At 39.5% G+C, this 24,343-nt stretch overlaps 1 protein-coding gene across 2 annotated transcripts in view; it reads right to left on the reverse strand.

The window, feature by feature from the left end:
• pappaa (pregnancy-associated plasma protein A, pappalysin 1a) overlaps nt 1-24,343 on the reverse strand; it is a 129,166-nt gene that overhangs the window by 70,784 nt on the left and 34,039 nt on the right. For both annotated transcript variants that reach the window (XM_085168610.1, XM_085168611.1), the window contains exons 2-6: nt 17,800-18,904; nt 9,100-9,245; nt 8,488-8,781; nt 7,978-8,170; nt 7,618-7,739 (exon numbers count right to left, since the gene is read on the reverse strand). In XM_085168610.1, the coding sequence (XP_085024736.1) occupies nt 7,618-7,739; nt 7,978-8,170; nt 8,488-8,781; nt 9,100-9,245; nt 17,800-18,904 (1,860 nt within the window). The remainder of the gene's footprint in view (nt 1-7,617; nt 7,740-7,977; nt 8,171-8,487; nt 8,782-9,099; nt 9,246-17,799; nt 18,905-24,343) is intronic.

Genomic DNA, 24,343 nt, shown 5'->3' on the forward strand with positions numbered 1-24,343 from the left:
CTTTTATTTAACAGGAGTGCATAAAAATGTGGGAGCTGGGGAGACTTTTAGGAGACAAATGTTGTTCTTGGCTGTTCTTGTCTCAGTCCTGGGTCATTTTTCATCATATTTTGTTTGGTGACACATTGGTTTAGCATTGTCTTGCTGAAAGGCCTTCCCTGAAGAAGTCGTGATCTGAATGACAACATATTTTACGAAACCTATATATACCTTTCAGCAGTGATGGGGCCTTTCCATATGTCCAAAGTCACTAAATACAAGCTCATACCTTCAGAGATGGTGGCTTTTGAACTGAGCAGTGGTAACAAGCGAGATGGTCTCTCAACTCTTCAGTCAAATTTCAATTTGTTTGACCACAAAACAATTTTCCACTTTGACTCAGAGAAGAAAGTAGCATTTCTGGATCATGTTCACACATGGCGTCTTCTTTGCATCATAGTGCTTTAATCCCAGTTCCAGTTAGCACAGCAAACTGTGTTCACAGATAAGGATTTGTGGAACTGTTCCTGAGCGATTCTGTGACTTCAATGATAGAATCATGTCTGTGTGTTAATGCAGTCCTGCTTAATAGCCACCAGGCCTGGGGGCATCCAATATTTGATTTCCAGTCTTGTCTAAAGGCATACTAAGATTTCTCCAGATTATCAAGTTTTTATGATGAGATTATGTACTCTAGATGATGAGATATCCATAGAACTCACAGTTTAAATTGAGGATTATTATTTTGAAATTGTCATATAATTTGTAACTGCAGTTTTTGTGCAGATTAGTGAACCTCTGCTCATCTTCACCTCTAAGAAGCTCTGGCATTCTAACATGCTCTTTTTATACCCAACAATGTCACTGAGGTGTTGCCAATTAACCTAATTTGCTGCAAAATGTTCCTCCAGCTGTTTCTTTTTAGTGCCACTTACTTTTCCAGTCTTTTGTTACCCCATCATCAAATTAGAAATGAGCTAATATTTTTCACGAAACAGTAAAATGTCTTAGTTTATCTCAGTGGATGTGTTTTGTATTTTATATAGTGTATAATGTGAGATTTGAAAATTGCTGCATTCTGTTTTTATTTACATTTTACACAAAGTCCCAGCTTCTTGGGATTTGGGGTGATGGAAGTTCCCTGATTGTTCTCATTAAGAAATGACTCATGAAGTAGCATACTTTTCAGTTGAAATGCAAGGCCTTCCCTGAAAAAGACATCTGGATGTGAGCAGATGCTGCTCTAAAAGCTGTTTACTGTGTGCAGAACTGATGAACTGATGAACTGATGATTATAACTTTGGCATAGGTATGAATGTCTGTTGTCTCTCTGTGTAACCCCTCTGGCAGAACCTTGTCTTTGATCCAATGGCAGCTGGCAGCCAAATATTTTTCAGTAAAAGTTGAGCTAGGTTAAACTTTTTTTGCTGGACAACCCTGCATTTTTCCTCCATTTGTGTTACTCCAATATTTCTTTTTTTGTTGTTGTCTGGTTGATGTGAGAACAGATTTATATTTATACCAAATGTATTTTTTTGTTTCTTTCTGCTAATCAAGCAAATCCTTCGTTTGGAGGTTGATGCTTAACTTTAAGAGTATTACACTCTGTGAGGCTTGCTTTTTGCCACATTTAAACTTTATTTAATAACTGTCTGTTAAATGCATCCTAAAGGCTCCTCGTCAACAAAAATGGAATTCCTGACTCGGCAATGACACTGGCCAGAAAACTGCTGCTGAAACATTTTGCTCCTTTCAAGTCAGGACAATTAATACTTGCTGTAATCGGTGAAGTACAACTCTAGGATAGATGTTGGTTACAATCATACCGATCCAGAAAAAGTCCATAGAGCTGGATAAATAAACAGACAGGGATATGTCCGGGCATGCACACTTTATGCTTTCTAAGAAGTGTCTGGCTCTGGCTTTCACTATCGATGACTCACTGTCACACTGCTACACACTTCCTCACTTAGAAGGCAGATGTCAACCCCCCCTCCAATGCTTTTGCCCTGACACATACAAACAGAGAGACACTTTGCAGACACACAGATTCACTTATACAGGCAATGGGCACTCTTGTCTTGAAAATATATATCAAATCAGGTAGCATTTACAAGCCTTTTTTTATTTATTTATGTTTTTACATTTTTTAAACAGATGTTATTTTGGTGCACAGTGAAGGAGCTAACTACTATAACTCAAATAGTTATACCATAAGAAAATGTTACAAAATTTACAAGGGACTTTATGCTCTCTGTACACTAAAGTCACTGTAAATTTGGGGTGAATGTGTTAGAATTAAATTGATTTTTTTAGCTGAAGCAGCAAATGTGTCCTTTGATTGTGACAGAATGACCAATGCGCTGTCTTTGATCCTGGCAGGATGGATGACAATAATCTCATCCTTTGATATATTGTTTTGTGCTCTGTAGTGTCAATTTGACAGCAGTGATGAAAGACAACAAGTGATAAATTACATGTGTAGAAGCTATCAAAGTGTCAAGAAAGACTACCAATATCATCAGCTCTGTTCACTTCATTCCTCTGAATTCCTAATGAATCCATCCATTTATCAAACCATCCATTTCAGATTCACTTATTCCATCCAACTGTTTTCTTCCGTTTATCTAAATCAGGGTTGCTGGAGGGGCTGGAGCCTCTCCCAGGTGCCATAAGGCAGGATAAGGGGTCCTGAACAGGCCGCCAGTCTGTCACAGGGCCAACACAAAGAGACAGACAACCATTCATGCTCTCATTCACACCTAAAATTTAGCATCTCAAATTAACCTAATGAGCGTGTATATAGAGTGTGGGAGGAAGCCAAAGTACTCAGAGAGACACGAAACGGGCACAGGGAGATCATGCAAACTCCACGACAAAAGGCCCGACACTTGGCCGGTGGACTCAGGCCCAGGACCTTCTTGCTGTGAGGTGGCAGTGCTAATCACCATTCTGCTTGCTGTTTTTCTTTGTTTGTTTGTTTGTTGTTGTATTGTTGTTTGAGCCTGATGCAAAATAGCAGTCTATGCTTATACTGTCAGGCAGACAAATCTTTAAAAACTCTTTTAGTAAGGTGTCTGCAATCTCTGATTTTTCACAGATGCTTGCTCTTTAGTTTAAAGGATTAAATCCATAGATATTTAGAGAAAATAATGTTTTTGCTACAGATTGCAAGTGAAACACTGCAAAGTAAAATACAGTTGTCAAACATACACATCCTGAACCTTTTCACTTGCATCGTGCACCACTGTTTTCAATCAGTCCTCCTTCACTCCTGTCACCAACCACATGCAATTCTCTTAACTATCTTGGGTGGTTTCGATCCCACCCAATCTCTCTTACCCACTCCTGGAATCCATATCCATATGTTTTTGCCTCCCCCCCCCCATTATTGCTTTTTTACTTCAGCCAAATTTCTCCAGGGCTTAGAGTAGCAAAGATTTATGAGAAGCATTCTGGCTCACCCTGGCCATGCTAGTGTTTCCCAGTCAAGTAGTATAAGGATAAAGACATTGAAGAACAGGTGCCATGTATGTTTGCATTCACGTCAATGCGCCCATCTTCCAAAAAAGGAATTTTTGCCAGTAATCTAACTATAATAATCTTAAAGCAAGTCATTTAATGTCTAGCATTCTAATGACAGAACATGACTACTGATCACATTTGAAACATTATAGAGGGACAGCAGCTGCAGTATTCTGTGTATCCAGTGAGAAGCTGGCCCGAGCAGAGTTAAGAGAGAACCAAACAAAGACCCTTTCCAAGAGGGAAAAAACAGTTTAAACACACATCATATTAGACAAGCCCAGACTTGCCTCTGGTTCACACACTATAACCAGTGTAAAGGCAAGGTTCAGCAGCTGCTGTTCAGCATCCACACATACTGACACATGATTCAGAATTTTAATCATCTTTGATTAGGATTCATTTCTAGTCTTGTGTTGTGGTTTGACTGTTACCACAGGTATGACTTTATTATTTATATTTATTGTCACTGATGTGTACGTGAATGTAAAAGTTGAATTTATTTATTTTTATATAAGAGCCTGCTGTATAAACACTCAGCAGGTGCTTTATAAGGTACACCCTATGGACCTAATAAGGTACATGGGATGCACACATCCTATTGCTGCACCTGTTGGATTGACATCTGGTGACTGTGGAGGTCAGTTCAGTACTCCTGAACTCCTTGTGATGTTCAAGAAACCAGTTTGAGATGATTTGGTCTTTGTGACATTATGCACTGTCCTGTTGGAAGCAACCATCAGAGGATGGGTGCACTGTGGTCATAAAGGGATGGCTATGGTCAGCAACAATATTTAGGTGAACTGTGGGATTTAAAAGAATTTTAGTTGGTGAGCAAAGTGTGTCAACAAAATATCTCCCAGACCATTACACCAACAGTGGCACCCTGAACTGGATGGATCTATGCTTTCATGTTGTTTATGCCAACATCCAAATATCACAGCAGAAATTCAGACTCATCAGACCAGGGGATGTTTATTCAATTTTCTGTTGTGAAATTTTGGTGAGCCTGTGCAAACTATAGTAGATTCAGTTTCCTGTTCTTACCTGATAAGCACAGCACCCAGTGTGGTCTTCTGCTGCTGTAGCCCATCTGCTTCAAGGTTTGACATGTTATGCATTCCAGAGACGCTCCTCTGCATACCTTCTTTGTATTAAGTGGTTTTCTGAGGGGCTGTTGCCTTCCTATCCGCTCAAAGGACTTTGACCTCTGCCATTTTTGTTACTCACTGGTTATTTTCATTTTTCAGCTCATTCTGTGTAAACTAGAAGTGGCTGTGCAGGAAAATCCAAGTAGATCAGCAGTTTCATTGACTTTATTTTTTTTTTTTTTTGAAGGATTATATAATTTATGCATAGTTATTTCATGAATATGTGCATTTCTGTCATTTTGTCGGTTAGGAGTTAAGCTCATATTTAATTAACTCTGCTTAAATAAACGTTTGTTGTAAAATGTAAATCCTACTAATTCTATATATTTGATCACATCAATAACATTTTTGTGAAATTGAATTTAAAATTGAATTTGAACAAATTCAGTATTAAACAGTGCTTATAGTGCTTCATATGAGAGATAAATAAACATATATTCAATTTAAACTAAAATAAAGCACAGTAGAGACAAGTATAGATCCAAAGAAAACCTGTCCAAAACAATCAAAACCTTGCCAGCCTAATAATGACTGGATAATAGATCTCGGTCACAGAAGCTGCAGGGTTGCCCGTCCCTGTTATGGATTCTGGGCTGGTTCTGCACAACCTTATTAGTAATTATGGTTTTTCCCAGTTGCTAAGATCCTTTTTTCTGAAACCGTTCCCTCTTTTCTGAAAACTGTAAACACAAAACCCAATTTTCAAACAACATTAACAAAACCTCTGACTCTACTGGCAAAAACCAAACAATCACATCAAAACAATTTTATCTGTGCCCAAAACCGCACAAAGTTTTCAGACGACAGAACAGTCAAAAATAATAACACTACAGAGCATTCCTTAAACACTACAGCAAAAACAAAAAACAAAATGAGACATTTTTTGTAAGTAAATCATAGGCATGTAAATCTCATACTATACGTTTCGGGCTGTCATTGTATGTACACAAACATGGTCATTCCCAATTGCCCGGTTTTCATCTGAAATTGTTGTTCCCGATCTCCCATTTCCTCCTTAGCACCTCACATTGTTTCGATTTATTGTTGGTATCAACCGTCAGCTCATTCTTGCTGGCTGCGCACTCTGTGCTGGTATTTGTTGGTTAACATCAGCAACAAGCCATTGTGTTTAAGAAGTGACATCTGTTTTGCAGTTGTGTTTAACATCTGCCTCCTGTAGTTAGGATTATACATCACAAGTGAATAACTGTTCAAAATGTGTTTTAGTGAGTGTGAATATGTTTAGAGATTTGCAATGAGAGCGAATGAGATCCTGCAAATATCCTGCGCTTAACTAAGCGAAAACTAATTAAGCCAAACAGTCCAAATTGGTAAATGGACTGTGCTCACATAGCGCTTTTCTACTTTGAGCATTTAAAGCACTTTCTTACTAGAAGGCTCATTCACCTATACACACACACACACACACTGTTTTCTGTGCCCAACCACTTTTAACCAAATGTTCACACACTGATGCATTGCAGGCAACTCGAGGTTCAGTATCTTGCCCAAGAGTGCTTTGACATCCAGACTGTTTTTATTCTATTCTGTTTTGTGTAGACAAGTTGGCAAAATATAACTTTCGAAGATAAAGTCAATAACACTACAAAACATTAGTATTACTATTATTACTATAGTTATTTTTAGGGGTGCTATGATGAAGTTTAGAGATGCCTGAGCACTCATGAAAAGGTTTAAACGCCCTTGTGAGTGGGTGATTGCAACATCTTGATTTCTTTTCTTTTTCAGCCATTCTGTAGTACATTTGCTGGAGCGCTCTTGCTCTTTGTTCTGTTGCATGACCCTGTTCCAGCCAAGCTTTAGCAATAAGACAGATGGCCTGATTCTAGAATACTTCATGGTCACGGTGAACTCAATAATTACAAGGCCCCCAAGTCCTTTGGCTGAAAGAACCTGGGCAAATCATCTCCCTTACACTGCCATGCTTCACAGCTGGTGTAAGGTGTTTGTTCTGATATTCTATGTTTGTTTTTTATTAAACTTGTTGCTCTGCTTTATGGCCAAATGCCTCCACTTTGGTCTCATCTGCCCAATGGACATTGTGTCTAAGAGTCTAATTGTGCTGTTGTGAGTTTTACATTTAAGATGCTAACTGAGGTCTGTGGATGTACCTCTTGGGGTTTTTTTGCAGTTTCTCTAATCATTACACTGTCTTCAACAAGCAGTTGATAAGGTGCACCTAACAAAGTGGTCACTGAGTGTTTATATTATTTCAAATGTTTATTGCACTTTTAGCTGCACTTAGTTACATGCATGCATAATATCCAAAGTATGTTTGATGCTGCCACTGCCAGGACAACAGTGGGATCAGAGGTACACAGATGGGACAGCAACTATTTTTATATCTTAAATACTTCATCTCTACTGCCTTATTTATGTCCCAGTCCAATTGCTCTTCTTCCAATTCAGCACCAGGGCAAGACTAGAAAAGGGAAAGACAAGGCTCCTCTCAGTAGAGGGTTAGCGCTAACATGTGATCTTTGACCTTGGTTTTGGGCCTGAACCTGCATATGGGAATTGTGGTACCATACAGCACCATCCATTGGGAAACGACCTCGTTGATCCTTCCATGTTGTCCCACGGCCCAAGTGTTATGAATTCAGTGAGTCATTTGCATAGTTTAGGGTTGAGTCAGTCACCAAAGTTTTGTGCATGTTGGGGTACTGACTCATACAAATTAAACAATCAAACAAGCAACAAAAAAGTTACCTCAAATTGTGTTATGGTACTGTAAACTGTGGATGTGGTGTAGTTTTTATATGAAAAATTGCTTTTAGAAGAAAGAGGTCAAAAAATCAAGAAAGTGGCAGATGTCTGAATGACATCAAAGATGTGTTTCTTTGATGTAACAAAGATGTGTTACGCTTCCACAGCAAAAGCCAGACTAGACTGGGAAAATTCAGTGTCAAAAAGAAGTCAAGTATAAAGTACTGTACTGTACCTTCAGCCTCTCGAGGGGACCAGTGACCAGATGGATCACATGGTCGTGGAGAAGAAGAGTTTGATGCATACTGTAGTAGGACTCTCCCTTCAGTGCATTTGTCACACACTGATCCCACTTCTCTAGGAAACCAACAGGCAGTACAGCAACCAACTTAGATACATACCAAATACACGTCATTTATACACAATAAACAAACACAAGAAGTGACAAGACAATTGCAACAATGTTAAGCTTATTAAGCCCTTTAGATTTGGACTCACTTTCAAGTATGTAACTGTGTAAACAAGATATTTAGCATTAAATTCCCATCACAATACATGGATGTATCAGAACTATAACGTATCTAGTTCATCTCACCTGTCATAAAACTGTCCGGAAATTGGTGGAAACCATTCCAGGGTGATGGAATTATGATGCTGCTCAACCACCTGAGGAGCCATTGGCACCAGAGGAGGTTTGGAAGCAGGCTGCCAGGTCTGATAGATGAGGTCCAGGTAGCAGTGCATCCTAGCCACCTGGTTCATTGTGAAAGAGTCTGTACAAGCATCATCTGCAGAAAAAAGAGGTAGTTAATCAGTGTGAGGATACAATTTGAGATTGATCATCGTGCAGATCCATTTTCTATGAATAAAACAAGCTACTTTAACAAGCTACAAGCTAATTTATGAGCATTTTCCCTTTAAATAACTTTTAAAAATTCTTTAGCACATTATGAGTGCCATGAAAGATTCGCTAATGCTGAGATTCCCTAATACTTATTCCACACACTATGCACACAGACTCAAAAAGTTCTCTGGGATAATTTCTATACAACTATAAAGTTTTCCTCTGGTAAGTAGCTCAACACATGCAGAGGCCCAGTCTCACCTGCATAACTCATGTAATTGTTAAACGGTGTATGCGTGAAATGATGGATGCCACAAGTATCATTGCCTGGTTCAGGATCGCTGCAGCCTTTGTATTTGGAAGTGGGTTTGGTGTCTGCACACAAGTCCCCAGTCTCCATTGAAGGCTCAGTCTCCAAGCACGCATCATTGCATGATTCAGTCTCGGACACACCTCGAAACACGTGGTAAAGGCCGAGGCTATGACCAATCTCATGGACCATTGTGTCAGTGTGACCAAATGTGCCGTAGAAGGAAGGATTCAGCACAATTCCACCTGGAAAAACACAGTGGAAGAAGTCACTCGCACTCAATCACACACCACACAAATGCCTTTTCCTAATGTAGTGTAAAGTAATTGTGGCACAGGGGTATGATTCAGACAATACATTATTCATGGGCCTCCTCAGCTTCATTATCACCTTCTTCCCTGTTAGAGCTGTGATGAAGACAGAAACTGCTTGGGGCTTGAACTGTAATTACTCCAAATCAACAATCTGGGCTGCCAAAGAAGTTGAAGGTGATGTGTGCCTGTACTTATGTAACTGCATGTGAGTTTGCATGCATGCATTTATTTATGCGTTTTGTCTTTTACCCAAGTGTGTGAGGGCCTCTTTGTCCCAGGGCCATGTGGCAACCCCTGCCAGATCTTCATCAGAAGAATTGGCAAAGAAAACATTCAGGTGAGTTGAGCCATCCAACTGCAAAATCTCTTTGATCTCTTTCATATCCAAATAGGCTCTGTGGAAAAACAAAAACCAAAACAACACAAAGACAGTATTTCACATTAAGTTAATGGTTTAACAATTAAGACAGTCATTTCCAGATTTCACCAAGTCCAAAACAAAAAAAAAAGAAAAGAAGAAAAACACTGTTCCTAGCCAAAAGAGCTTATGCAGTGTCATCATTCACGAAACCAGAACTCAGATTTAGGTCCCTAATGAACTAAAATATTTATTTAATGTGCTGGCAGTTGCAAGGACCTTGAAACCAAAAGAATGAAGTTCCAAGAAGAGTAAATGATCTCGTTGAAGCCAGCTAGTGTTTTAAACCATGTGTACAAATCAATAAGGACGTAATAAAATGCATCTTCTTCAGCTGGTTAGGGGTGAAGAATGTTTTCCTTCCTCCATCCAAAATTAATGTTGACTACAAACTATCTGGCACTGCCAACAAGTTCTTACATAACAATAAAATTACTTTACTTTCTTTCACCAGCGACTGTACACCAGGAGAGGGTTATGATGTTTTTAAATATAATTATATTATTATAATCACTGTAAATCAAGTTGCCATTAGTCTGATTTACACTGAACTAATTTCAGGCTTTAAGGCTCATTTACATTTTTGTCGTGGAAGGGAGAGTACAGACCATGTTGTTGACGTTATCATTTAGAAAGTACAATACACCGTATAATAATCCCAAATGTGCAACTATTGACAGAGTTTGACTGGAACTACAGTGCATGCTAAGAGTCACTATGATGTTTTTCTTTTTGTGTGCATGACAATGTTTTATGTTGAAGGACGAATAAAGTAATAGCCAGTTCTGAAACATGGTTCTGGCACCTTATAATTTCAACATACAAGCCACATATACTTTACTGCTGAAAGTCAAATTAGATACTTGATATTGTTTCAGTTCTTTGAGGTTTGTGGACATTTGTTTACTCACAGCTCTACTAAGATCCCGCCACAACATTTCTGTTGGGTTGAAGTCTAGACTTTGACTGGGTCTTTGCAACAGCTTCTTGAGATCATTGTCCCATAATTCCCAAATTCAGCCAAACTTGATCCTTCAGACAGATGACCTTAAAAGAGTTCATGACTGAGTTAATGGCTGCAATGTCCTGTGACTGCAAAACAAGCCTAAATTATTACCCCTCCACCACCGTGCTTGACCATTGGTGCGAGTTGTTTGTGCTGATATGTTCTGTTTATTTTTTGTGGCACTTTGCCTAATGGCCAAAACATTTCCACTTTGGGTTCATCTGTCTTGTGGTTTGATGAAACTTGGCAAACTTAAGCTGTGCTATCTCATTCCTTTTGTAGAGAAGAGGTTTTCCTGTGCCGACCCTTCCAACCAAGCCATACTTGTTAAGCCTTTCTATCAGGAACGTTTTACCATGTTAACTGAGGCCTCTAGAGTCTGAGATGTAGCTCTTGTTTTATTTTTTTGTATTTTGGCTTGTTTGTGGGACTTCTTGACTCTTCCTGAGATGATTGTGATAGCCCAGGCCACCAGACCTCCAAAACTCCTGTTTTTATTATGTGATTAGTAGCAATTGGCTTCTACCCTTTTAGTTCTTACAGAATCTTGTGGGTGTGCTTGGTTTTCAAAAAACTACTCTGAGTCCTGGGAAAACTTTTTTCCTTTTTTTCACATGATTGCACTCCAAAGTTGTAAATATGTGTATATTGTGATAAATATTTGAAATATGAATGCCTTTTTCTTTGAATGTCTATAAATGCCAACATTTTTATACGATGCATGAGAAAATTTCACTCTACCGTTTTGTATTAGGAAGAAATATTATAATTTATATGATGGATTCTTAGCATGCTCATAGAATGAAATAATGCTCTACAACAAGATGTTCTATTCACTGCATCATGAGTCTTCTGCCGAGAATCTGAGACCAGTCTGACTCATTTATGTCAGCCTGACATTTGAATTAATTGTTTAGGTATTCCAATGTCTCCCTTCTCAAGGCATAATGTTTTGTCTCAGGCTCTGTGAGCATTAACGGCAGTACAAATGAGTGCAATCACTCAACGCAATGAGATATCTTTCCAGCAGTGAAACTGTCATTCATTTTATGAACACGTCAAGCACAGTGTCTCTATGAGCCTGGCTGGTGGTCCTGGCAAACAGCATCAACAAGCTCAGTCATCTCTTGGAAGAGTCAATAATTTGTTGCATATGCTGAAATGATAGTTTATTCTTTCCCTTTGGCTTAGGGAGACTTTTGAAATAGATATTCAGTGGATGTATAAACAAGAGTTTATCAGAAACAAAACAAGACCCAAGTCATACTATGGCAAATTAGATCTGTAGATGTTTTGACCCATTTTGTGTGACCCTTTTGCCTGCCTTTTATTTTGTGCTCACATTTTGCATGTCCTCATAAGATTAAGTGAACTGAGGCTAAACCTGACTCTCCTCCAGTAAATAAAAATAAATTGATTTCATTCACTGTTCTTCTTCTGTGGTCACTTGTAGAGGGCAAAAGGCAAAGTACACCCTGGAGACCCGGCTGCCAGTCAATCACATGATTAGCTCAGAAAGACATATCCACACCTATAACTACTTTAAACTTTGGACTGTGGGAGGACACCCACATAGGCAAACTCCCCAGGGGTCCAAATTCAAATGCTATTCACTTTGCTTTAATTCAGTGTCATTTTAATCATAGACTTCCCTGAGCACGCTGGATTTTATTAACTTAGTACATTAAAGGCAAAATTGTTTTTAAAATTTGTTGAATCGATTCCAGCACCATCTTTTTGTGCATGCAAATCAATTTCAAATCAATAAAAGTTTTTTTTTCTTTTAATTTTTTCCACTACAGTTCATATTACATTTGTCCCACTTAAGGGAACTGAGGTAAATATATAGATAAAAGGAAAATCTTCAAAGACTCATACCTTTGTGAAGTGTAATCCTGGACTGAGCTATTTATATTTACTCTCCCACTCAATACATGAAATGGGTGAGTATGTTTTGAATTGCTATGAAGTAAGGTGGTGCACAGTTCCACTGAATGCATGCACCTGATTTGATTACTTTACTATACCAGCTGAAGTAAGTCACCAGAGGTTATTACAAACAAGTGTCACAAACTACAGCTGTTTAATTAAGTGAACGATCCTTCCTGTAATCATTTAAAAGTGGAGGTGTCAGATCTGATATCTTCATGTTCCAGATGAATTGCAGTGTTTTGTTTGGTTGTACCAATAGGCGTAGCTGCATGGGCATTTTAGCATTAGAAAAAATATGTCTCTGTTTTTCCTATTTATGGTATAAGGTACTTTAAATTGTAATTGTCGTTCATGTGTTGCATCTGTGTGTGTGTGTTTTGAAACAGGGTCTTTTTCCTATCTTCTAGAGATCTTCTGAGTTAGACATCTTATGCAATCTTATGTGCGTTTTAGCATGTAGACATGGTCAAGACGACCTGCTGAATTTCAGTCAGAATGGGGAAGAGAGGTGATTTACATGACTTTGGACGTACCCTGGCTTTTGATGCCAGATGAGCTGGTCTGAATATTTCACAAGCTTCTGATCTACTGGGATTTTCCCATACAACCATCTGTAGTTTTCACAGAAAATGATTGGAAAAAGAGAAAATATCTTTAGTGAAAATGCCTTGTTGATGCCAGGGGTCAGAGGAAAATGGCCAGGCTGCTTGAAACCAACAGAAAGAAAACAATAACTCAAATCGTAACTGGATTGAACTACTGGATGTAGAAGACTGTTTCTGAGAGCACAGCACATGAAACTTTGAAGTAGATGAGCTGCAGCAGCAGAAGACCACACTTGTTAGCTAAGAACAGGAAAGTGAAGCTACAACTAACACTGGCAATAGAAGATTTGTAAAACATTTCCGGCTTTTGGCCTCCACTCCACCAGATCTCAATCCAATAGAACACTTTTGACATGTGATGGAACATCTGTATAAAATATTTAAATGTATGCCTCATAGCATATGTTCTTGTAGCCTAAAGACAGTATTTTAAAAGTCAGTAACACTGTTGTTGGGCAGCATTTTGAAAGAATTTTGACCAGTGAGATGATTTCTTTTTCCCCACAGGAGTAACCCTACTAAGGTTACCACCAATGCACATTTTATATGCAGCTACACAGAGTGCCTCATAAAATCAAGTTTTGCTGGACAAATCTGCTTCTACCTGAAGTCGCAAGTCAAATAAGGGCTGCTTAGTGAAGATTCAGTGCTCCCAACTCCAAACAGACGTTTTCAATAAAAGGTTTAGTGTACTACATGCTTTTGTCAAGCCTATGCAAGAGCAACAGAGGGCATTCGCAGGGGCCAGGTCTAAGGAGATAGACAGAGAGAGAGAAAACAGATCATATAAGGTCCCTCTTTCTAATAATTTCAGGAATTTCATTATTTCCTCAGAAAATATTTGTCCAGAGTTTTTGGACATGCATGTTGGGAGAAAGGGGTCATGCGTTTTTTGATGCTGAAATGAATGAGTCAGCAATGAATGAAGGGAGAAATTCTCTATTTAGTTTACTAATCACAATTTAATTTTTTTAACAGCCTTGGCCCTTAACACTTTAGCGTGCAAGAGAGAATCAAAGCAAGACTCAGTTTTACTGTAATCAGCTGACAAAAGCTGAACATACAAAAAGCTTTTGTGTGTCTGCATGTGCATGTGTGCATGTTTCTGATTTCACACAGTGTTGACTATGTTGTCGTGGATGTTTTACATTTTTGTTTGCTGCCGTTACAGGAAATCAGTCCCCAATGACACTATCATAGGGATGTAACCAGAACTGCTCTGAGAATTGAACTATCTATTCACGTCTTACTCAAACCTCCCTGCAAATTACCCTTTACCTCACTTTACACCAACCGCCCAATGTTCTCTCTCATAGACCCCTCAACTATTTCCCCATCCAATAACCCATGTTTCCCACTCTTGCCTCTTATCATGTTTTTTCAGCTTAGATGAGCCACTTGGGAGAGACAGGATTTTCCATGCATTTAACCACACTACTTTTGTCCTGGGAAAACAAGTTTCAAAGACTTACAAAGAGAGAGAAGGAGAGAAAAAAAACGAGGGAGGGAAAGTGCAAAAGGTAAGGCGAGTGAAGAAAATTGATCCTAACTATAATGAAGCGTCACTGCAGGGCATCTCTGCTGGGGAAATTCAGGGGTCCATGAGGCAGCTCAAACTGTCGTGTTAATGCTTTTATATCTGATACATATTAAATGGGGGATTATGACTTCATCCATTTACATCCATATATAATTCATATAAAGCCATAAATTCGCCTCGTATACATGTGTCTAGGGCAGCTAAGTGTGAAAGCTGGGGCACGCTGGCATGGCAATGACAGTCTCATAGCCAAGAACACTTTTGAAATTAGAGGGGGCCCTCAGCTCCCCTGTCATCAAGTCGGTCAACACCACAGCCCCATCATTCATCTCTGTCTTTATTACTATACTTGGGCTCTCTTCTTTAACCTTCCAGCTTAGTCCTCGGAATATTTCTCCCTTTAAGGAAGACACATGCATAAGAAATGTTGCTGAGTTTTGTTTTGTTTTTTAATCATTGTTTAGAGACATATGAAACAGATGATTGGATAGCCCTGGGTCTTTCTACCTCTCCAAGTTCTTATCTGAAGTGAAAGCCCTTAATGGAGTGCTGAGTGTAACTCTCTCACTTTCTGGCAGAAATGTGTGAAACGCTTCATCAGAGCCTTACTTGACTTCGGAACCACAGTCACCTTGCCAATGCAATATCAGCTGAATTCCCCCATGTGTCATATTTTCAAAGGACCACCAACAGAATCTGGCTATATATTATCCCGTCAAAGCCAGATGCGACCCTGCATTCCTACGATAGCCCACGTAAAGCCACCCACCTCCCACAATCCCTTCAGTCCTCTAGTTATGCAGAAAATCTACTTTTTCACTTGTCCCAGCCCCCACAAGAGTGCAGGTGAAACTTTGTCAACAGGTGGGCTATGGCTTTAAAGGGGAAGTGAAAAGTCCTGGTATTTACACCCAAGCACTCCATTATGTTTTATGGGACAGGGGCTTAAGGTTTAGACGACCAACTGTAAAACTCTATGTCAAGAGCCCTGCACCAAGCTGGAATACAGCGTGGAGAAGGAGTGAAAGACATGAGACGCTCCATCCATTAACCTGCCACAGGGAGAGGTATTGACTCAGGAGGGAGGGGGCAGGGATGGCAAAAGGCTGAGGGAAAACAGATGACCTGTTCGCCCCTGACAATGCCAAGCCAGAACTTCATTTTCTAAAAAGCTAAAATGGTTGATTGTGAGGTGTTTCTAAAAAATTTCTTTCATCAGTTGCTCTCAAAAATGTCATGTATTAAGTTCCTGTGTACCCTGTGATTTTGTACCTGTAATTATATCAATCTCTATTTGGGGATAAAACAAGCACATATGTCTACATATGTCAGCTTGTCCAACAATAGATACTCATTCTACCATTCAGAAAGTGGATTCTCATTGCATGCATTACAGACACACTGTCAGATATATTAGGCTCCAGACATGAAAATGTTTAGCCTTAAAATAAATGCTGTCAGATAACATCAAATACCACCAAAACCAGAAGAAGTGTCAAAACCGAGGTCTGTGAAAACAATGCAAAACATTCTCTTCAGCCAAATGTGGAGCGGGGAGGGGGAAATATTATTAGTGGTATTTTCAGAAGAGAAACTGATGCAGCACCACTGAGCTGCGTGTGTCCTGTGTTAGCCAGATTTTTTTTTAAAAAAAAAAACACTACATGTAAGTGGTAACAGGCCCAATTGCTGCAAAAATAAATGCAGGACCTCACAACCATTGTTCCCCTGCATACGCAGTACATTGTTCATCCAGAATTCCATAATTAGGGAGGAATGTCAAATTGTTTGTACTCTCTGCAAGTCTCTCCAGACATACCATAATCAAAACAAAATAAGCAACCACTTGGGGAGATTATATCTATGTTTTAGGCAAAAATCTTTCTTTCTGTGCATTTTATTTTCACTTTTGCTGCTGTCCTTCCTTTCACAAGCCCATCTTTCAAATGCCCACAGGGAGACTTTCACATTGCAACAGCACGCATTTTGCCAATACTTGATGTCTAAATGAAGTAGTTAGAAACCCATTAATCAAGTGGTGGCTAATGATGACTAAGTTGGAAGGGATGTGGTGGGAACTGAGATATGGAAGCAATGGCAAACCCACCTGCATTACCCTCTGATGTTGTTAATTAGATGTCATTATTTTGCTATTTAGCAGTCATTTTAAACAACGGGACAGTGCCAGATAGACAGCGCTTCCAGCTTAGCTGTGATTGAAAACAGCCTCGTCTCCTTGATTCATACTAACAGAAAGACCCAAACAATCCCACACACTAGGTCTACCAGCTTATGTCCCTTTCACTTGTCCTCACATGACAGTGGCAAGAAATACTGACAAAGCCTTGCCGTTTCTCTCTCTTTTTCTAGCATACCATAAAGACCCCCTGCACTGTCCGCAAAAATGTCTCACTCTACTGTGTTGAGTTTCAGTGTACCAAGAAACAAACAATCCTGCTATTGGAGGTCTGGCGCAAACCTTAATACAGCAAAATTCCAGAGATGTATTCTCCTTGCCAGCTTTTACTCATCATCTACAAACCACAATGAAGTTACCACAAAAACAAAAAAAAATTAATGCATTTATGAGCAACCCCTGTCTTCTCCTGAAGTTATGAAATCGCATAATATTCTTCTTCCTATACAGCGCTGCAAAATGCCTCGGGAATTTTGTAACAGAGGCTATTACATGCAAGTGAAATTACGTTCTTCACATTTCTTTTACGGATAATTCTTTACGAGAAGATGTTTAGGCACTCATACCTGTCTCATTGGGACTCACAAGAGTGGTATTTCATTGAAGTGAATTCCTTTGCTATACAGAAAGAAAATATACTGGACCTTCCTTTTGACTCCTAATTGCCCTCAGGCTGTGTTTAGAATGTCACTCTTTCCAAACTCTCCTTCTATAATCAAGCCAGTTCAATGAAGACCACTGGGTATAGGAGACACAGAGTAGAAAAAGGTGGGGAGAGTTGGTGAAAACTGGATACAAGAATGAGTGGTCTGGCCTGTGCGTTTGCTACCAGGAAAGTCATCCGGTTGCGTTTGTTTTACCCTGCTTAAGTGTGGAACACTGATTGAACCAGTCCAAGGCTAGATTGGACTTGCTGCCCCCTGAGGATTTCCTGGGCCACACAGGCTGGGAGTTGAGTTACACTCAGCCTTAGCCCAAATGGTCAGGAAACAGTAGGAGTAGACATAAAGAAAAGCTTTCTACAGGGACACATGTATGGAAAGATTGGCTGTTTGATTTACTCTTGGCATTCGAGGCAATAGTGCAGAGTTGGTTTACCGAAATTACTCAATCATGTCAGAGTAAAAAAAGAAAAAAAAAGAACTATAAAATCAGTAAATGCTTTTTGGAGGATTACAGTAAAATATATTCATTAAAAAAAATACCAAAGAAAACACTGTATCATACGAAATGTCAAGAAAGTATTCTTACTTGTGTGGAGAGGAACGGTTGAAGCATGTCTTGGTCACGTCTGTCACATTGGGGTTGCAGCAGTCGCCAAGATCATAGAAGAAGTTTTCCCAGTTACACTCAGGGTCACATATACCATTACCCTGCTTGTGTTCAGGGCAGCGGTTTCGATATCTAGACATGCAGTCGCCTGCATCAAATCCTGTTAGCGGATGGTTGCATTCTAGGTCACACTGATCATCGCCAATTTTGCTGATGTCACAGTTAGCTAAGATCAGGCGGTTGCGCAGAGAAGAGTTGGTCACGTTGTGAATGCTAAGCTCCCAGGTTATGTTATAGGGGCTGAAGGCGTCATTAAGCTGCTGATGCTGCAGAATGATCTGGTGGTCTGACACGGTTGGCCTTGTTCTTGCATCATCCCAAATATTTACAACACGATATCGAACTTTCTTTGGTCGGCGGAAGGTCCAAAGTTGGTTGTAGTTTCGAATGACCTCAACGTTGTCACAGACAGTTTGACCACAAGTTGGAGGTTCCAAGCTTGTGTCCAGGAATCCCTCAGCGTTTCCATTTCCACCACCATTCACAAACCCTGACCTCGCACCTCCTCTGTGCTCAGGCTGAGGAAAACTACCATCTTTTACAGTCAGCCACTTACGACCTGGGTGCTCAAATGTTTCACGAATTATCAGCTTAGGTAGATCTTGGGGGTCCTCTTGGCCTTGCATATCCCTGATGATATGCCTCTGCCCTCGAGCCTCCCTCCATAGACTCACCCTTTCCACTGCCCCCCTGTAATTATGATTGAGTGCATTGCCCCCAATCATCAGCACTTTGCACTTTTGGGTCAAATGGCTGAAGACATCGCCGGATTGCTCTCGACTAACGGCGACCTGGGCTCCATTGACGAAGAGCTTCATGTACACGCCATCATAGGTGATTGCAATATGTGCCCATTGGTTTGGTATATAACGAACGTTGGAGCGCATTGAGGTCACTTTGTGGGCACGGTCAGTTTTAAGGGAGAAGAAGAAGCGGGGATCACGATCGCCGTATTCACTATCCGCCTGGATGCCAAGCAGCCAGCCTCGGTCACTGGAGGCATAAAAGCATTTGTCGTAAAGGCCTGAAAAAAGAATGAAAAATCAGTCAATATGTTAATACCTTTTTTTGCAGGAGTTAAACAAAAAGAAAGTGAACACATTAACTAAAAGTTCGTCATTTCCTGAGGAAGAGCTAGGAGCTATGCAGAAGTGGGCTTGTAGAATAACTATAACGCAGTACGTCAGTTTCATTATCAGTTTTTCCTGTGATAATATTTCAGAATTACTTTCAATATATTCACTATATTATCAGTACCTTTTGAATATTTTATGAAATATGTGTAAAAGTGTCGTTTATAAAGGGGAAACAGGAAATGTAAGCAAGGTTAGTGAGCAAATACATTAATAGATTTTTTTTCCAATCTAAGACCTGAATATTGGGTTGAAGTGCTTGTTTAGCTAAGAGAGAACCAATGGAAATCTCTCACTATAGGCTTTTCATGAACACTGAGCACACTTAAAGTAGTTCATGTAAATGTCCCTTGCCAGTGGGTTAGCCAGAAAAGACTACTTTTCTGCTAAAGTCATGTTTTTGCAGAGGCACCAAAACACCTTTTTCCTGTTTTACTTGGACTGTGTATGCCAGCTTAAGCATTGTAATGTGTTTTCACTTCTTAGGGGATCTCTGAATGCTAACTGTTTGTTTGTTTAGCACTTGTTGAGGTACATGTGTGCAGGCACACAAGTCCACATCTGTGCATACTGCATGTGTTTATTAATGCGTTTCATGACTCTGAGCATATATCCATACAGTCCCAAGTGTGCAAATATTCCAAAACCACGGGGAAACGCCTTACAAGGTCCATTTCAGCCTGTGGAAATCTACCGTATGTGTTCACAGGTGGGGATAGACCTGCACTGCACTCTTGTAATTTCTACAATTGCCAACATCATGAGCTTTTATGTAATTATATCTACCCACAAAGAGACACTCGATCCGTGACCTGAAGACCCAGCTCATATAGATATGAAGTATTCTTTACAGTTGCCATTACGATGAGTCCTTCAAATTCCTGTAAATGCCCTTCATATTTTTCTCTGCTGCCTTTATTATGGTGTGAAAGCTGATGATCACATCTTGGCCTCAGCTCACTTGTCAACTTGGGTGCCTTTGTTGCCCATCGATTAGGCTACCTGAGCCTCTAATAAGTGGCTGGCTAATGGTAATTGTACAGACCTGCTAACTTTGACCTGTTTCTAATTAGATGCACACTGCAGTGTGCGTTCATTAACTTGGTATTTTCACGGAATAATGTTCAAGGGGTGAGGGTTGGGTTCAGCGTCAAGGTCAGTCCTTCAGTGGATGACGTTTTCAGGCTTTCCACTACACTGGAAGGAAAAAGCTTCCCATCTGCCAGCTAGAGCACTCAAGGCAAAAAAAAAAGGTGTGCTAAAATGCTCATAGGGCTCCTAGTGTAAACAGCTGTCATAATTCTGCCATGGTCAATTTATCTAACATGGTATGCTTTTCCAGACCCAATATTGTGACTGCTGGGTCTCGCACAAAAACACTTAGGCACACATATGCACATACTTATAAAGACATGCATATATACATTCTCATGAACAAATACACACACCCATGGCCATATGCACAGACAAAATGAAATAGTGAAGTGCACATTTGTGTTCACATATAAACACACACAAAGAGACTGGCGTGTGCTTCAGTCAACCACTGTTTCTGTCAGCTTCAAATGCAGCCCTCCTTGCACTTGCCATTTGTCTTCTTTCGTGAAAACACACTCAGGAAAAAAGGAAAAGTACAAAAACACACATACCCTCACAAAGAAAAATGTCACAAGGTCTTGATAAAAAGCAGGGAGGAAGGGAACATTAAAGACTCTGTTTACTTTTGAACTGTTTTTGCTCTAAAAGGTCAAAGAAAGGCACTTTCATAGTCATACCTAAGTGACCACCAGCTATTTCCCTATGCAGACAATGGAAAATCCCAATGACATTTTAAAACAAACAAGGATATCATTCATAAAAATATCATTGCACTTTAAAACACTTACCTTTGGAGTTTTTGGCATAGCTTTCAAGTCTCACTCCAAATTAATTCAGCTAAATAATTTGCAGTCATTTTAATTTGGGGTATTAAACAAACCCTTTTCCAAACTGCCATTCAGCCACAATAAGGCGGTGCATAGCTAATAATGCTTAGGACTGATAAGAAGTTTAAACCTCTAGTTGAGGTAACGATTGCTAAGAATAAGTGTTAGACTCTGAGCTTAACCCTTCTTTAAGCATCAACCTCTTTGTGGGTAACTAGCTGTGATCATACACAGCAATGTGCAAAAGTCTTGTGCCACACCTTATTGTCTAATATGTTGCTAGGGAAATAGTTGCTGTGATTTATGGAAATATGTGCAAATATACATAGAGTACTACACTACATGAGTCAGAAACAGAGTTTGCGCAATTTTACCAAACTTAAAGGTAATCTTCAACCTCAATAACCAGCGCAGCCTCTCATAGACAAGCTTTCTTGTCACTTCAATGAGCAGATCTTCAAAGCTCTTCTTTGGATGTTGGCTGCCTCTGTTACTGTTTTCTGTCTCTGTCAGAATGATCCCACACTGCTTTAGTAATGTTGAGGTCCAAGCTCTGTGTAGGCCAATCCATGACTGATAAAGGAATGCGTTACTGCATTGGCAGTGTGTTTGTGATCATTGTCATGCTGGAAAAAAAAGGTTCTGATTATTTCCAGATGATGTTGCATGGTGGATCAAAACCTGATAGGACTTCTCTGTGTTCATAACACCCTCACCTTTGACAATATCCAAACACCACTTGCGGAAATGCGAAAAAAAAAAATCAAATTTGGATTCGTCACTCCATTAAGATCTGTTGCCACTGATTTTCAGTACAGTCCAGTTCTTCTGTAATTCGGCATACCTCACCCTTATTTCCATGTTTTAGTTCCTTGAGAATGGCTTCTTATCAGCCAACCTTTCACTGAGAACATTTCTTCTAAGGCTTCAGTGAACAAAACATGGATAACCTGAAGGGACAGAGGCATCTCTCAGGTGTGTCAGGTCTCTGTTCAGTTTCTTCCTATTTTTTAATGACATGACTTTTAGATTCTGTTCATTGCTGTAGATAGCGTTTTAGACCTGCATTTCTTCCTCCATTTGTCTAGCGTCCTCAATTTTTTTTAAGGACACACTGTACACCATACCAAGATATGCCAAGTTTTCCGCTACTCTCTCTTTAGCAATCACTGTGTTTTATGTCAAGTTACTATTTACAAAGTGCCTAAAGATGTGATTGGCATTTCTTTGCTCAGCTGTCTGTTATCTGCAGGCACAATATTGGTTCATATCTCTAGTTAGGTGTCTTTTTATGTATGTATGATACATAGCTTATGGCTAATGAATAAAAAAAACAAAAAGTCATTCTTATTCAAATGATCAACTACAAGGACTGGACTGAAAATTAGTGCAAAAGCAGCCAATGTCCAAAGAAAAACTGTGAAAGAGCTTCAGAAAGCCTGGAGAACTATTGCTCAAGACGGCTTAAAAGATTCGCACCTTGGAAGCAAAATATAGGAAAATAAGAGGAAGCTCAAAGGTTTTGCACAGTACTGTATCACACTTAAATTAATAAACCAATAAGATACTTTTTCTAAGTAGCCATGAAAAAAAACCTTAAACAAACTTAGTTTATGAGCATGATATCTATTGTGTATCGTCCTGCAATGAGGAGATACATCTGTTATCAACTTAATTATCTGCCAGCGACTGCACATAATTGTCTCCAGCAGGTTATGAAGACAGCCTGCACTCCTCTTGTGATTTATTTTCCTCTTTCGGGAAATCCCGACATGACCTGGATACAAAGGCTAATCGGGCACAACAAATTTGGATAACATTCGGACGCAGAACTTGATGTTCTGATTGTGTGCTTAGAAAGGTATGTGTGTTTGTGAGTGGTGCTCGGTAACAGTTCAAATACTAAACCTGGGATTAATTCTGACCACATGTAACTGTCAAATGTGACCCAGAGGGGTCTTGTGATTGGTTTTAAGGGGTTGAAAACTATTCAAATGTGTATTTACATATGTTTTATTTGATCACATAGATACTATGAAACTATAGCTTGAATAGTTCCTTTATCATAAAAAATAGTTAATAAAAAAAAAGCTAGTCTACAAATATGGTCTGCAAAAACTGATAAATCTCTTTAAATGCTGATATTTTAATATTTTGCCAAACCAGAAACTCTATAAATATAATAAAAGTAACTTAAAGCTAAGTCAGTCATACTGAGTGCAATAAGGGAAGATAGTTTTCTTTTATCTATTTTTCCTTACTGAAGGCATTTTGGACATAATCCCATTCAGAATAATTTTATGAGGCCAGAGGAAAGAAACTCTTACCCCAACTGGTCAAAGAGTCTCAACTAACATAATATATTTCACAGTTGAGACTGCGCTCACTCTAACTAGTCAGTTGCACAGAAAAGAGCATCCTGTAAGAAACGTATAAAAATGGGGGAGGGGGGGTGCAATTGTGGCAGTCAAAAACAAGACAATAAAAAAACAGTTACTCCAACAACACTGTGCTTAGATCAAAACATGGGGATGGAGCATTTTAGGGGCACAAGGATTTTGAGGTCTCAATTGGTTTTAAAAGATTAGGCTCAGTTGAAATTGTTAGACTGTCATATTTGTTGTCTTTAGGTCCAATCTCTGGCTCACTGATGGAAGGAAATCTTAAAACTGAATACACAAGATTATACAGGAATAGTAATCTCTAGAAGGCAGTGGTAGGTGGGGGGCTGGGCACAACAACAACAACACCTGTAAAAAATGATGAGATCCCATACCACATCTGCAAGAACTATAACGTTCATTTTTGTCAGAATTGTGTAAGAGATGTGTTTATTTAACTCTGTGGTCAATATGGAGGCCGCCCTTTGTGCTATTGCTTTACTGGATTGCATTATATTGCACAGATGTTCCTGTTATCATGTCCATCCTCTATAAAAAATCAGGAGTCACTCAGGTCACCACAGACCCTCTTACCCCCCTCTCCTCTAGATTAAGACTCTTACAAGGAACTGGCTCTCCAGAGCATGTTCCTGCCAACTGGCTAGGGTTAGCTACTGTATGTGAATACAGGCAGGCAGAAGTGAATTTTTTATTATTATTTTATTTTGTGTGTGTGTGTGTGTGTGTGTGTGTGTGTGTGTGTGTGTGTGTGTGTGTGTGCGCAAAGGTGGTTTATGAGGACATTTCACAAGAATACACGCCACACTGTCCGGACATTTGGAATTATGAGGACAGGGCCGATGTCCTCACAATTCATGGAATGAAAACTCGATGTGAGGGTGCTTAAATAGGTGTCAAAAGCCTAAATTCAAAATTTCAGCGAAATTGAAAAAAAGTCCTTACTATTCACAATTACCCAACTTTTGTGTATAATCTGTGTATCAACACAGCTCCCCTGTAGACC

This window comes from Neolamprologus multifasciatus, chromosome 7 (genome assembly GCF_963576455.1).
Source record: "Neolamprologus multifasciatus chromosome 7, fNeoMul1.2, whole genome shotgun sequence".
Classification (NCBI taxonomy): Eukaryota; Metazoa; Chordata; class Actinopteri; order Cichliformes; family Cichlidae; genus Neolamprologus; species Neolamprologus multifasciatus.